Genomic DNA, 13,651 nt, shown 5'->3' with positions numbered 1-13,651 from the left:
AGAATGTGTAAACGACTTTCATGTATATAACCTATAACCTTTGAACAAATTGGATAGTATAACAAGCCAAAAAAATGGAAGTATCGTTATGCACATATAACACGATAGTCCATTAGGAATACAATGTACACAAATTATCACTCGCAAGAATGAAATCAAGAAGTGGTGCAAGGAAATTATCACAAACAAGGGTCATGTCGTATGAACTAGATATGAAAAAGGAGAGCAAAGATCAAGGAAAAGAGGAAAAACCCCGAATGCCACAGATTGGTGATAAGTTGATAAATGGTGGTAATTGGAGAGAAATAAAAAGCCAAGACACCGAAAAGCGAAGCAATGCTCGATTGACTGGGCAGTGAATTCCCACTCCCATCAGTCATATCATTGAAACCATCACAAGTCCACGCACTGCCTCTGTTCTCACTCTTGCTCTGTCCCGCAGTGCACCCCTATCCTGTCCCCTCATTCACAAAAGACATTTGGAAAGGGAAAAAAAAGAAGAAAAAAAGACAACAAAAAGACAAAGAAATTCCCATAGCGCCAGGCTTTTGAACGTGAAATCACAGACCCCCTTCAAAAGATATGCATGCAACAATTGCCCTTCTCAGAATAGCCACAGCCACCCATAGTGGAGTAAGATACTATGTCATCGCCTATCGACGGATAGGAACACCCTCTCTCGCGGGAGGGGGGCTAACACTAAGCTCCTGCTCACTCTGCACTGGTTCAGAGGCCAGACCAGAGCCTGCCTCACCCTCACTGATACTAGTACCACGGTGTAGGTAGCTACCCCCCTCCTTGATCGGGCTGCGGCTTTGGAACCCGACCGAGCCAGGGTGTCCGCTGATGCTGCCGGGAATCTGCCCGCCCTGGGAGCTCACACTTCCATTGCTGACAGAGTTGTTGTGGCCTGGTGAGGTTGAGATTAGGTGCGGGATGTTCTCCGGCACTGGGTGGCGTGACCCGATGTTGGTGACGCCTAGGTCGGAGGCTTTGCCGGCTTTGCTGAGAGCGTAGTCACCCGAATCGAAGTATTTGCGTTCCTGTATAGAAAATTAAATGTCAGGAAGGTGTTGTTTGGTGGGGTTAGGCTGTGTTGGGCTTGCCTTGAGCTTGTTCTGGAGGACGTCTTTCTTGGTGGGCATCTTGCCGTAGAGGCGCAGCAGACGCTGCTCCTCTGGGCTCAACGACTAGGGAATTGTGAGTAAAGATATGATAATGACAGTAGAAGTACTTACGTTGATGTCCACTTTGTTCTGCTGGTGGGGATTCATGATGGATGGTTGAAGAAAGTTGAAGTAGAAGTTGAAGTGGAGGGGAAATTGAAGCGGGAAAGATAAGGCGGGGAGAAGTTGATGTGTGACCGGCAAAGAGGGTGAGACGGGACTTAAGAGAAATAATAGGTTAAAGAATAACAAATAATAGAGAAGAGACTAGCAGTAATAGGATAGTTTTTTAAATAAATCCCAGAGAGGTGACGGATCGGAGATGGCCATTGGCCACTATTGGCTATGTAGGTAGATGACGTTCTGGGACTTTACCTCCCTGGATAACTGCGCATTATTTTGTTTTAATAGAATGTATAATGTGTATTATGATTGCGCAGCGACGCGAAGCAATGAAATCATATGTTATAGTGAGAATATATCTCTAGTTTACTCTGGGTACTATTGGATGCTATATAAATTACTGCACATGTACTACACTTCGTGGTGGGCTCGCACATATACTAAACTCATTAATATTGTATTTAACAACCTTCTACATCCTAAATCTTCCCATGACCCTCCCCAGGCTCATCTTGATACAATAGTATCATTGGTTAAATCAATTATAACCTCGTCACCTGCCCACAGTGGAACCGAACCTTGAGAACTTCTTCATTTCTTCATTTTTTCCGCTTCTGTGACGTCTCTCTCCCACACCCACCATGACTCGCCCAACCTTCGTAGTCGAGCATCTGGATCCCGAGCTGGGCCCATGGTCCACGCTCGAATATGCCTGCATTGCGCGTGAATCTCACGACCGCGGGGCACGATTCCTCCTCAGCTCTGTGCCCGCCGAGCTGCAGATGCCCGCAGATCTAGCCGCCACCAAGGGTCTCGAGGTCGAGCAGCGCAGTGTCGAGGAGATCTTTGCCGACCGCAAGGAAAAGGTCTGCTTGCTAGACCCCTCCGCTGAGGCCGAGTTGAGTCCTGAGGATGGTGATACCTTTGAGGTCTTCTTGTTCGGTGGTATCCTCGGTATGGAATTTTTCTCTTACCCCGCGATATGTACAGATTGAGTTCAGACTGACCCTTTGACTGTTAACTGCATCTGCAGGTGATGACCCGCCTAGAGGTATGTACTTTTTTCTCCATGCACTTCGGCGAGAGACTGACGACTTGGTAGATCGCACCTCGGAGTTGAGAAAGAAGGGATATGTCGGCCGCCGATTGGGGCCTAAGCAGATGACCACCGATACTGCCGTGCGAGTTACTCGTTTGGTTGTTCACGAGAAGGGTGAGTGTGGAAAGTAAACAGTCTGGACAATATATGTGCTGGATGCTGATTCTGCCCAGTACCACTCGAGGACATTCAATATGTCGACTACCCGGAATTGCTCATCAATGAGCATGAGCGCACCGAAATGCCTTTCCGCTATGTCAAGGACGCCAATGAGCAGCCTATCATGCCTGATGTAAGACTATTGAATTGCTGAGAGAAACAAGAAGCTAACTATTCAGGGGATGGTGGATCTTATTAAGAAGGACGCCGACAAGTCTATTGATTTCTTCTAAGTGATACACTGATTTACTAGTTGAAGATCCCCAAAATTAAACTATAATAAGGTCAACCAGTGGCGATGAGGTGCACTTTTTGATTTAGAGGTGAACATAACAAAATATATAGATCTTAAGGAGACGTATTTGCAGTTAATAATCCCAATTGACAAATAAATATGCAGCGTACGAATAATACAATAAATACCGTGATTCAAGCAGCAAGTGGCGGTGCACTTTGTCCAATCCACCGGTAATGACCGGTAATTACACTCAATACTCCACAGGCCACGCCAGCCGTGGACTTCCTTTGAACTCCGTCATTCTACACTCTGAACACCTTAACACCTTAACATCTCCTTTCTTTGGGTTTTGCTACTTCTTTGTGCACCCTCTCCTCTCCTATCCCCTTGTGCCGTCCGACCCGTCTGGATTCGATGATCTGTTGATTTGCGCCTACGAGTCCCTCCCGGGACATCTCTACTTGACTATCTAGTTACCTAAACCTCTAGTCTGATGATACCCACACCGGACTGCTAAATGCTCTCAATACCCTTCCTCCCTTCTTCTGTGAAGGGTGGTACTGTCGCGATGTTATTATCCGCATTATCGCTGCTCTTGAGCCCGTTGGTGTCGGCCAGTTCGGCTGCGGATTATTATGTGCACTCGTTACCCGGGGCGCCGGAGGGCCCTTTCTTGAAGATGCATGCTGGGTGAGTCTCCTGGAAGTTGGATTTCTTCGGACGTATATCTTTTCTAATACGACGACTTTAGACATATCGAGGTCGATCCGGCCATCAACGGCAACCTGTTCTTTTGGCATTTCCAGAATCGTCATATCGCGAACCGACAGCGCACTGTCATTTGGCTGAATGGTGGCCCAGGATGTAGCTCTATGGATGGCGCATTGATGGAAGTTGGGCCCTACCGACTTCAGGACGACCATACCTTGAAGTATAACGAGGGCAGGTGGGATGAGTTTGCCAACCTGCTCTTCGTGGATAACCCGGTCGGTACCGGTTTCAGCTATGCGAACACCAATAGCTATCTCCATGAGCTTGACGAGATGGCCGCTCACTTCATTATCTTCTTGGAAAAGTTCTTTGAGCTATTCCCCGAGTATGCGAACGATGACGTACGTTTGCCTTGTCCCCTACATTGATTAAATCTCTAACTGTGTTATAGCTATATTTTGCGGGTGAATCGTATGCCGGCCAGCACATTCCATATATTGCAAAGGCCATTCAAGATCGCAACAAGGGCGTTGCAGAGAACGGAGGCACACAGTGGCCGATTAAGGGTTTGCTGATCGGTAATGGTTGGATCTCTCCTGCAGACCAGTACCCTTCATACTTTAAGTTCGTTGAGAGAGAAGGCCTCCTCACACCGGGCACAGTCCTTCACAACAACATAAATGCACTCAACGAAGTCTGCCTCTCGAAGCTGGAGACTGCCGGCGCGAAGAACAAACTGGATGTCGGCGCATGCGAGCTAGTCTTGCAACAATTCCTCGATCGAACCACCGAAAATCACCAATGTTACAACATGTACGATGTCCGTCTCAAGGATGAAGCCAAATCCTGTGGCATGAACTGGCCCCCTGACCTGAAAAACATTGAGCCGTATCTCCAGCGACCGGATGTCGTCAAGGCCCTGAACATCAACCCAGCAAAGAAATCCGGCTGGACAGAATGCGCTGGTATGGTCCACATGGCCTTCACCGCGAAGAACTCCATCCCCTCTGTTCACCTGCTTCCGGGATTGATCGAATCGGGCATCAACGTCTTGCTCTTCAGCGGCGACAAGGACCTCATCTGCAACCATATCGGAACCGAGACTCTGATCCACAACATGGATTGGATGGGTGGCAGCGGCTTCGAAACCTCCCCTGGCGTCTGGGCCCCGCGCCACGACTGGTCCTTCGAAGGCGAGCCCGCTGGCATCTACCAATCCGCCCGTAACCTCACCTACGTGCTCTTCTACAACTCCAGTCATATGGTTCCATTCGACAACCCCCGCCAGAGCCGCGACATGCTCGATCGCTTCATGAAGGTCGATATCGCCAGCATTGGCGGCCAGCCTTCCGATTCGCGTATCGACGGCGAGAAGCTGCCCCAGACTTCTGTCGGCGGACAGGCCAACAGTACCGCTGCCGAGGAGAACGAGAAGGAGAGGCTGAAACAGACTGAGATGCACGCTTATGCTAAGTCTGGCGAGGCCGTCCTCGTTATTGTGATTATCGGTGTGATCGCTTGGGGCTTTTTCATCTGGCGCAGTCGCCGTACTCGCCGGGGCTACAAGGGCGTCTCAAATAATGATATGTCGGACAATGCATCCATTCTCAACAGATTCCAGAACAAGCATTCTGGTCGTGATGTCGAGGCTGGTGATTTTGATGAGAGTGAGCTCGACCAGCTTCATTCTCCTAGCCCTGAGCGGGAGCATTACGCTGTTGGCGAAGCTAGTGACGACGAAGGTCATGTCTCGCATCCAGAAACTGGTGAGAACCGCCAGTCTTCATAACAAGTGATTTTTTGAAGGGGTTTCAGGAAGGGGAATGATTTTTGGCATCTGTATAAAGCACACGGTGTTCTGGAGTCTTCGGTTTAATTCTAAATATGATTTTCATTCTGATATCTCTGCGATCATACTACTCAAGTGACATATTGATTATATATTCTTCCTTTTTCTGGACTCTAAATACATCAAGCCTTTTGTTTATAAGCTATTTAGACCCAACACATGCCAATTCCAAAAAGCAATTACCGCGTCACAGTCCAAACCTTGACACTCCCATCATCAGCCGTCGAGACAAGCACCTCCTCCTCACCCCCAGAACCCCGATCTGCTCTCTTCGCCCAAGCAACATGATTAATCTCGTAAATCCCATGCGCCCCATCCTGAATACCAACAAGCACCCACTCCGTTCGTAGCACATCACTAGACGCAGTATCCATAGCATCCGCATCATCCTGCTTTTCCTCCTTCTCCGGTGTAACAAATCGCTCTTCATAAATCGCAATCCGCCCATCCGCACCAGTCGAAGCAACAAGTCCGGTCCGCTTACTCCACGCAACAGCATATACAGGCAGTTCATGCGCATGCGGGAGCACGGCATCCTCCTCCCAAGCCTCGTCTGTCCCCGTAGGCCGAATGATACTCGGGATGCCCGTCGTGGCAGAAGAAAACGCGCCCATCTGCTGGGATTCCTTCGGCTGCCGCCGCCACACGCGCACGGTGCGGTCGTCCGAGCAGGAGATGAGGCGCGGGCCGGAAAGCGCCCTCTGAGAACGCCACTGAGCTTGTAAAGCGCTCAGCTCGGACTCAGAATTGGAATCGGAAATCGGCCCGTTCCATTTCTCTGCATCATCCCCCTCCCAATCCAAAAACCAAACTGTCCCCCCATGTCCCTTGATGCATGCCACCTGGCCCCAATCATCTAGATCCTCCCGCCACAGCCGGATAGTGTCGTCGTAGCTCCCGCTAGCAAGACACTCCTCGGAAGGATGCCACGAAACACACTTCACATCGCCGCTGTGCTCCTGCATCACAGCAACGGTCTCGAAGTTGTTATCGCCGTCGTCGAGATCCTCCCAGATCCAAATTGACTTGTCGCGCGAGCACGTCGCCAGCAGCATCCCCGACGCGGACCATGATACGGACTTGACTTCGCTGTCGTGGCCGTCGAGCAGGACGGCGAAGCGCCATTCTTCTTCGTCTTCTTCGCGGTCTGCGCTGTCGGCGTCAGAGGTATCCGTCGGGGTCTGGTTATTGTCATTGGTCATTCCCATCCCGGCGCCGTCTTCCCGCCCGTAATTATCCCACCGCCGCCAGATGCCGACTGTTGCGTCGAAACTGCCCGTTGCGAGAACGGACTCCCCCGACATGTGTGGCTTCCATGCTGCTGTGCGGACGGAGCGCTTGTGGCCGCCGGTGATTGTGGAGAGGAGGGTAAAGTTTGTAAGGGAGTAGACTCGGATGGTCTTGTCTGAACTGCAGGTTGCGACTATTGGGAGGGTTGGGTGCGGGGCTGTGAGCCAGGTTCGTTCTTGGGAGGGGGGTGTGAGGTCGGATAGGTGTGTGATAGTGACATTTGGAGACATGTTGGTTGGCGTTTTAGTTGGGAATTGAAGGTATTGGAGGGATTGGAGGGGAATGGAATGGAGGGATACGGTGTTGAGGTTGGATTTTTGATGGTGTGGGGGTTACTGATTAGATAGGAGGGTTGTATATAAATTTCAGATCAAATGGGACATTTCACATGTTTAACATTTCAATAATCTAGGATATATAGAAGTCAAAGGTCTCATTACTCCATACAAAACTCTAGGAACTAGTCGTATACCCTGCCAGTCTGCCCAGTCCAAAGTCCAAAGTCCCAACCTCCAAAATCCAAGAATGAAAGAACAAAAGAACAAAAACAAAAAACATAGACTGCATTATACATGCCCCTCTAAAACGCCTTCATTGTGCTGGAGCACCTTCTTCGTATAAACCCTCGTATACCGACCCGTGGCAAAGCCAATCCACCTCGCGGACCTTCTCTAATTCTTCAACCAACTTGCCAACCTCATTAACAAACTCCGGCATACCCGCACCAGCGAGCATCTGACTGGCCGTGGTGGTAGCCCGTATCCGCTCGGAGGCACTCGATGCGCTGAGACGCGAGAGGACGTGGCTGCGAAGGCGGGAGAGAATGAGTTTCGTCACTGGATCCGAGAAGCTAGCCGCGGAGGTTGTGGCTCCGTGCGACTCTGCTGAGGAGACAGATGCATCTGAGGCAGAGCTCTCTGAAGTTACTACCGCGAGCTGGGGTGCGGCTGCGAGACATGCTGTGGCCACGGGTCCGAGGACTCGTTTGATCGTAGCTGCGAGCTGGGCACTCGCAGCGGGTGGCATCGGATGTGTCGACTCGAGGATAGACTGTACTCGCTCTGCGCTGATCTCATTGAAGTCCAGAGACAGAATCCGGTCTGCTTCTGGTTTCCATTGAGACCGTGCGTCTCGCTTGAGTAGGTTCTTTGCTGTCAACAGGATGGAAGCTGTTGCGACGATTTGGAATGCCCTGGCGTGCAGCCGTTCGAGTCGTTGGCGATCGAGACTCAGAGTCTCTGGAATTATATCTTCGGATACAAGCGCATTGCTTAGAACGGTGTCGGCAAGACCTTGGGCGTAGACTCGTGTTGGTGATGGGCGTGGTTCACCCTGGATGCCTTCCGGGTCTCGCTTCTTCATCTCATCAACGATTATGTTGCGATGAATGCGCCAAAACCGTCGGACCTTCCCCAAATTGACTGTCCCGTCCGTGACGTCTCGGTCAAATGCCCGCCGCTCATAACCCGGAGCTTCTTCGATGAGCTGGGGTGCAGCAAGCTGGATCATAAAATTCGTCTGGTCGAGTGACAGCAGGTCAATGATGCTCATCAACCGAGACAGCCGATCGATAGCATCGCCTGAAGTATCCTCAATGTATGCCTTGACCACAGGGTCCCGGTAAGGAGCGCATAGGCGTGGTAAGATGTTGTTCATGAAGCCGAAGAAATTATCATAGGAGAATGTGCCAGCCTCGCACTGTCCCTGGACCAGTTTTGGATCTAAGACTTCACTAATTATCACATAAAGGGAATTTCCCTGTTGGAGTGAGCGTAGCAAGCGATCTTGGATCACTGTGGCCATGGCGACAGTCCAGTTGGTACTGTGTCCAGCTTCCACCCCTCGTCTCATTGTATCGCACATCTGCTTCATAATCTGTCTGCGTGGTTCGGTATATGGTGCTTCCTCGATCTTGAACTCTTTGTTAATAAGAAGTTCATGCACCAGCTCCCGATTTTCAGGGAGAGGAGTGAGAATTCTGGTGAATCTCTCGTGGGGTGATGTCCGCTGCTTATCCAGCTCTTGGAAAACTGCGGCATCGATGTTGTTGAATGACTCGCTAAGAGGCGATGTGACACTCTGCGTAACCGTGGTGGGAGGAGCAGTCTCAGCAGATCGGGGGATAGCTTGTTTGGAGGCAGCCTTCTTCTTCTCCCGCTTGGCCTTCTTCAATGAATCTCTGATCAACTCCATGTGTCGCTCGGGCCCTGCAAGTCTCTTCAGGCGGGCTAGCAAAAGGACCTGGTTCTGTCGGATACCCAGTCTGTAGTCTTCTGCGGCACCACCAGCTTTGTCATTCTTGACCGTCTGCCAAATCAATTCCAATTCAACGAACTGTGCGACCATGATCTCAATCAGTACGCTAGAGTCGTGGGATTTCCAAGCATGGAAAGCAGAGAAAAACACGTTGTGAGATTCACACAAGGTCTGGAGATCTGCGGTGATCACAGACGGAGAGCAACAGCCAGACGATAGCAGCGCCGTGACCTGATGAAAGGCTATTAGCAGCTCCCGGGCCTTAGCAATCAGATCCTGCTCCTGATCTCCATTGCTGCTCAGAACCTCTTGCGGGTGAGTGACGATGAGATAGCTGCTGAGGAACGTGCGTACGGCACCCCTCTCACCCAAGGCCCCACCTTCCATATCCTGTAGACCGCAGAGTCGGAGAACTTTAGTCATAGTGTCGAGCAAATTGCTGTCAGAAAGGAGAGCGCCAACTTCTTCAAAAGTCATGTCGCGAACTCGGTCCACAGACAGGTTCAATGACTGAAACTGCTGCATAACCATCTTCGCGTTGTGGGTTTTCCATACGCGCTGTATCTTCCGCGCAGCCGCATCCTGCTGAACCGACTTTGTGACCTCCCGGGACATCTTTTTCTCCTCGGTGACGGGCAAGCTGCTAGTACGCTGGCGGCGGTGTGTTTTCTGATATAATGTGCGCCGTTTCTCTGCCTCCGCAAGCTTCTCCGCCATTTCCAGACGCATGCGAGCTTGTTCGGCAGCTTTCTTCTCCCGCTGGTCCTCGGCCTTCTTTTTGGCCCGTCTGACCTGACCTTCGCACTTAGCGGTGATATCGGCGAGCAGACGCTCGCGGGCCTGCTGGGCGGCTAACGCCCTCTCTTCGAACTGAAAATTTCGTGTGGCTGCTTTAGCCAGAGCGGCTCGCAGCCTTACTTTCTCCGCATGCAATGCACGATCAGCGAGTCGTGCCTTTCGGCTCTCCAAAATGGACGTGCGACGGAGATGCTGAGCAATATGGTCCGCACTTAGCGAGCCATTTGAGGACGCGTTGGAATGGTGCGAGTGCAAGGATGACACCGAGCTTCGTCGAGATGAGGCGGTGGAGGAACGGCGGGCTTTGCTGCTTTTGCGGGCGAACCGGGCTGCGATGTGTGGTGGGAGACTCAAGGGAAGTGTCAGCTCCTCAGAGAACATTTCCACATCGAGATCGCTCACGGAATCGGGTGAGAGAGGTGTTGGACCAGCGTCCGGGAGCTGAATCTCGATGTCGGAGTTGCGACGGATCATAGTACGGCTGACGCGGGTGCGACGCGGCGCTGATAAAGTGACGAAGGAGATTCCGCGGGGCAGTACTGATAAGAGATTGGAAGAGGTTGGAGTTGTTCACAAGAATTTCACTTGTAAGCTAGGTTATAGGATCCTTGTCGAGTGATTTCCAGTCTTTTAAGAAAAGAAAGGAGCAATCTAGACGGGCTGAAATCAAGGAGTTAAATACATGCGCATCACTCGGCTGGGGGAGTGGAGGGATCCGTGCCTCGTTTCAGGACGGGAAATTAGGAAAAGGAAGTCAGATGAGTCGGCTCAATGGCTAAATAGGTGTTTCAATAAGCAAGACAGGATGAAACCAGGCAACATCATGTCTGATACAACCTGGATCGTCAATGGAATCTTGTGGCTGCAACCAGAAGCTGAGGTAAGCGCGATAACCATCCATCGCCTCTTCAGGGCTTCCTCAATCCTATTTATAGCTTGGAAGCTTGGTATGTTAGGTGGCTATCGGTTTATAGCACTTTAGTCCGATTGGCTTTTATTGTAAGAAGGGAAATGACTATCTACGTGGTTTTTAGGTTACTATAGCTACTTCTACTAGGTATTTAAATACTTTATATCGTCAAGTACGCAGTGAAAGTAGAAGACTATAATATTTCTAGCAATCTAGTGTAGGCCAAGTAAGATGGAGAGTTTCAATAAAATTGCTATCGTTGCGTCATGATACCAGTGTGCTTTAAACCGGAAAAAGAAGTGAACGCTATGCTGCAGCGAAGCCGGCTGCTTGATGTGTGTAAAAGCAACAATCCCCGAGTTGCGTTGAGGTGTGCCCTTTACTTAGTTGTGGACATTTGTAGTCATCACATGTGTAAAGGTACAGAAAATGACGGCGCTATCATTCCAGGACAGAAATATTGAGTCGGTCTTGTCAGGGATGGGCACCGGTTCAGAGATGTCTCTGAAATCGAACCCAGGGACCGGGTAGATTGTGGGCAAGGGCTGAACGATGTTTATTGCTCGCCGCAGGGGCTGATGGGGGAAAATTAAAGAGGGCAAGGATAGCTGTTGGGTCACACTTCCTTGGACGACGAGCATCTGGGTTCACTTGGAAAAATCTGGATCGGCCTCACTGATGACCGAAAATCTGAATGTGATCTTCATCTTGATCTTCCTCTTCCTCCTCGTCGTCATCCCCAATACCAGGAGAACCATCTGATTCAGCCGAGTCAGAAGACTCAGCGTCGTCTTCTTCATTCTCAGTTTCCAATACGCTTTCGGTTGATTTAGTCTCACCTCCAAACAGTCCATATCGGTATGTAAGCTTCTTGCTCAAGAAATTCAATGCACCGTAATCCTCATTCTCGCCACGAGATGGTCCCCCAAAGAAGGGAATAGATGAAGGTTTCTCTGATTCACGCTCAGTCGGCAGTCCAAAGTAGTTGCTAACGACGGGCGAGACAGCACGGCCTCGTGTAATGTTGTAGGATGAAAATCGTCTAACGGGTTCAGTAGACATAGGCGCACTGAGCCGTGAACGAGGAACTGATGTATTATTGACGTTTAGTGCTGCCAGGGAAGAGGAGATCGGGTCATCGTTTTCAGTGTATGAAGACGATCGAGGCCGAGGAAGCAGGTCTTGCCCGAAGTCTTCCTCGGCTTGAGTGGACATATCTCCGTGCAAAATGCGAATTTGGGCCGTATTGTACGACTCACATCTAGATGCTATCAGCAGGTGTTGACCATTTTTTTCGAAGAGTACATACAAATCACATCTTAAGCCGAGCCAATGGTATTTGACAACCGACTTCGAACCGCAATCGTTGCAGTAAATAAGGCCTTTGGTATCCTTGAACTCGTCAGGCATAGGCTGGCTATCGATGGTACGATCCAGGTTTCGGAACGTCGATTCCATGTTGGTGATAGTTTTGCTACAAAGCGGACAACGGAAGGAACTTTTGGAGTACTCTGAGAGACACTTGTGGTGTATACTGTGGCCACATCGCATGACGACGACGGTTTCTGGAGAAGTGAACATGTAGTCGCCACATATGGGACAGTCACACTGGGTGGACCGTTCAATGCAGCGATGGGTGTTCTCAATACATATAGGAAGACAAACAGAGCATGTCTATATGTTGTTAGTACCAGTATCGTCTAACCTCTGTCGGAGCCCTTACCTGGCAATGGAAGAAATCTTTTCCTAGTCCCTGTCCAATTCGACATATACCGCAGTCGCTGCAATGGTAGATGCTCTTTTTGCTGTCGTTATCCCAGAGTTTGCAAATTTCGCAATAATACTGCGCAGTTTGCTCGCCACACCGTCTGCAGTTCTGCGCTGCAGGCTGTGCATACCCACATAGCATACAAAGCATGTTTTCGGTATCTCGACGAACGAGAGAGTGATCTTCGACTTCATCATGACAGAAGCGGCAGGTATACCATTTTTTGCAAGTGTGGCACTCAAGTTTCACATTGCGGTGATAATGCACACACCCCAGACTAGTCTCTTCTTGTTCTTCTGTGTCACCCTCTTCGTCCCCAGTTTCGAGTTCTGGTGATTCTGTTTCTACCTTGGGTACAAAGGTGGGCTGCAGATCTTCAGCTGTGAGATTGAAGGTTGTCTCGTAAAGAGAGTCTGATTCGGAGTATGGTGAGCCCGACCTAGAAGTATTGATCTCCGAGGCCCTCGGAGTCCTCGGACTTGTTGGCAGCCCCAAGCTCGCCGGACTTGATGGAGTTGAGAATACCCCTAGACCAGGGGCGCTTCGGAGCTCACGGGATGAGTGGTAACCTTCTGTCATCAAACCGTGAACCATGCGCGCCTTTTCAACATTGGTGAGCTCCAACTCCCTGATTGCAATGATCTTGCTTCTTAGAACTCCCATCCCATCATCCGCCGGAAGAGAAGACTGTGCCAGTCCCTCCGGATCAAAGGCATTGTCGAGAGATTGCCGAGGCTCGCTGGTGGATATTGTTGAAGCATGTTGTGGCTCATTGGACGAGCTCAGCGCCTCGCTGGGATGTGAAACTAGTGAATTCCCCGAACTGTCCGGCTGCACGGTGACGTCGATTTCATGTGTGTGATCAATGGAGGCGCCTGCGGTCGCATCTATGTTTTGGATGGATCCGGGTGTGTTATGGGTCACTGATCGAGTGCCCTCCGATTGCGAGTTTCGGCCATCCATCTCTTTCGGTAGGGTTGTGAAGAAAGGAGGGCTATGCAGGGACCCCGCACCCGCATCTCCGCAATTCGAGTTCTGTCCGTGGTCTTGGTCCAGTAGAGGACTCAATTTATGGCCTTCACTATCACACGAGGGGTATGTCGGTTTGTTCAGGTGGAATTTAGCTTCGTCGTCATTTGGTTGACTGTTCGGTTGGGGTGGTAAGGGGGATAGTATTCCAGCTTGGATCAGCAATGAGGAAATGAAACCACTCATGAAGGGCTCTAAACCAGCATCTCACTAAATCGCTTTGGATGCTTGAAATCAAGCAGAATCAAACCCAAA

The 13,651-nt window shown here is 50.3% G+C and overlaps 6 protein-coding genes across 6 annotated transcripts; 2 read left to right on the top strand and 4 right to left on the bottom strand.

Moving 5' to 3' along the window:
- Positions 1-653: 653 nt before the first annotated feature.
- LCP9604111_4637 (endosulfine family protein) lies at positions 654-1,274 on the bottom strand (the record flags this gene model as incomplete). The annotated part of the gene is made up of 3 exons (XM_039072358.1): positions 654-1,043; positions 1,107-1,190; positions 1,239-1,274. 3 exons carry the CDS (start codon positions 1,272-1,274, stop codon positions 654-656), a joined length of 510 nt encoding a protein of 169 aa, XP_038929127.1.
- Positions 1,275-1,930: 656 nt separating this feature from the next.
- LCP9604111_4636 (SAM-dependent methyltransferase) lies at positions 1,931-2,780 on the top strand (the record flags this gene model as incomplete). The annotated part of the gene is made up of 5 exons (XM_039072357.1): positions 1,931-2,243; positions 2,323-2,340; positions 2,392-2,502; positions 2,562-2,680; positions 2,727-2,780. 5 exons carry the CDS (start codon positions 1,931-1,933, stop codon positions 2,778-2,780), a joined length of 615 nt encoding a protein of 204 aa, XP_038929126.1.
- A 522-nt stretch (positions 2,781-3,302) lies between these two features.
- Positions 3,303-5,285, top strand: kexA (serine-type carboxypeptidase kexA; the record flags this gene model as incomplete). The annotated part of the gene is made up of 3 exons (XM_039072356.1): positions 3,303-3,475; positions 3,537-3,897; positions 3,948-5,285. The coding sequence occupies 3 exons, from the start codon at positions 3,303-3,305 to the stop codon at positions 5,283-5,285; spliced, it is 1,872 nt and encodes a 623-aa protein (XP_038929125.1).
- Positions 5,286-5,524: 239 nt separating this feature from the next.
- Positions 5,525-6,865, bottom strand: cia1 (iron-sulfur cluster assembly protein CIA1; the record flags this gene model as incomplete). Its single annotated transcript, XM_039072355.1, has 1 exon — positions 5,525-6,865. One exon carries the CDS (start codon positions 6,863-6,865, stop codon positions 5,525-5,527), a length of 1,341 nt encoding a protein of 446 aa, XP_038929124.1.
- Positions 6,866-7,226: 361 nt separating this feature from the next.
- LCP9604111_4633 (IQ calmodulin-binding motif domain protein) lies at positions 7,227-10,163 on the bottom strand (the record flags this gene model as incomplete). The annotated part of the gene is made up of 1 exon (XM_039072354.1): positions 7,227-10,163. One exon carries the CDS (start codon positions 10,161-10,163, stop codon positions 7,227-7,229), a length of 2,937 nt encoding a protein of 978 aa, XP_038929123.1.
- Positions 10,164-11,271: 1,108 nt separating this feature from the next.
- LCP9604111_4632 (RING finger and CHY zinc finger domain-containing protein) lies at positions 11,272-13,582 on the bottom strand (the record flags this gene model as incomplete). Its single annotated transcript, XM_039072353.1, has 3 exons — positions 11,272-11,860; positions 11,909-12,273; positions 12,323-13,582. The coding sequence occupies 3 exons, from the start codon at positions 13,580-13,582 to the stop codon at positions 11,272-11,274; spliced, it is 2,214 nt and encodes a 737-aa protein (XP_038929122.1).
- Positions 13,583-13,651: the final 69 nt, after the last annotated feature.

Source organism: Penicillium roqueforti (genome assembly GCF_015533775.1).
Source record: "Penicillium roqueforti strain LCP96 04111 chromosome Unknown scaffold_10, whole genome shotgun sequence".
In the NCBI taxonomy this organism is placed as follows: Eukaryota; Fungi; Ascomycota; class Eurotiomycetes; order Eurotiales; family Aspergillaceae; genus Penicillium; species Penicillium roqueforti.
Note: the sequence above shows the minus strand (reverse complement) of the source record. Positions and strands in the feature narration are given on the sequence as shown.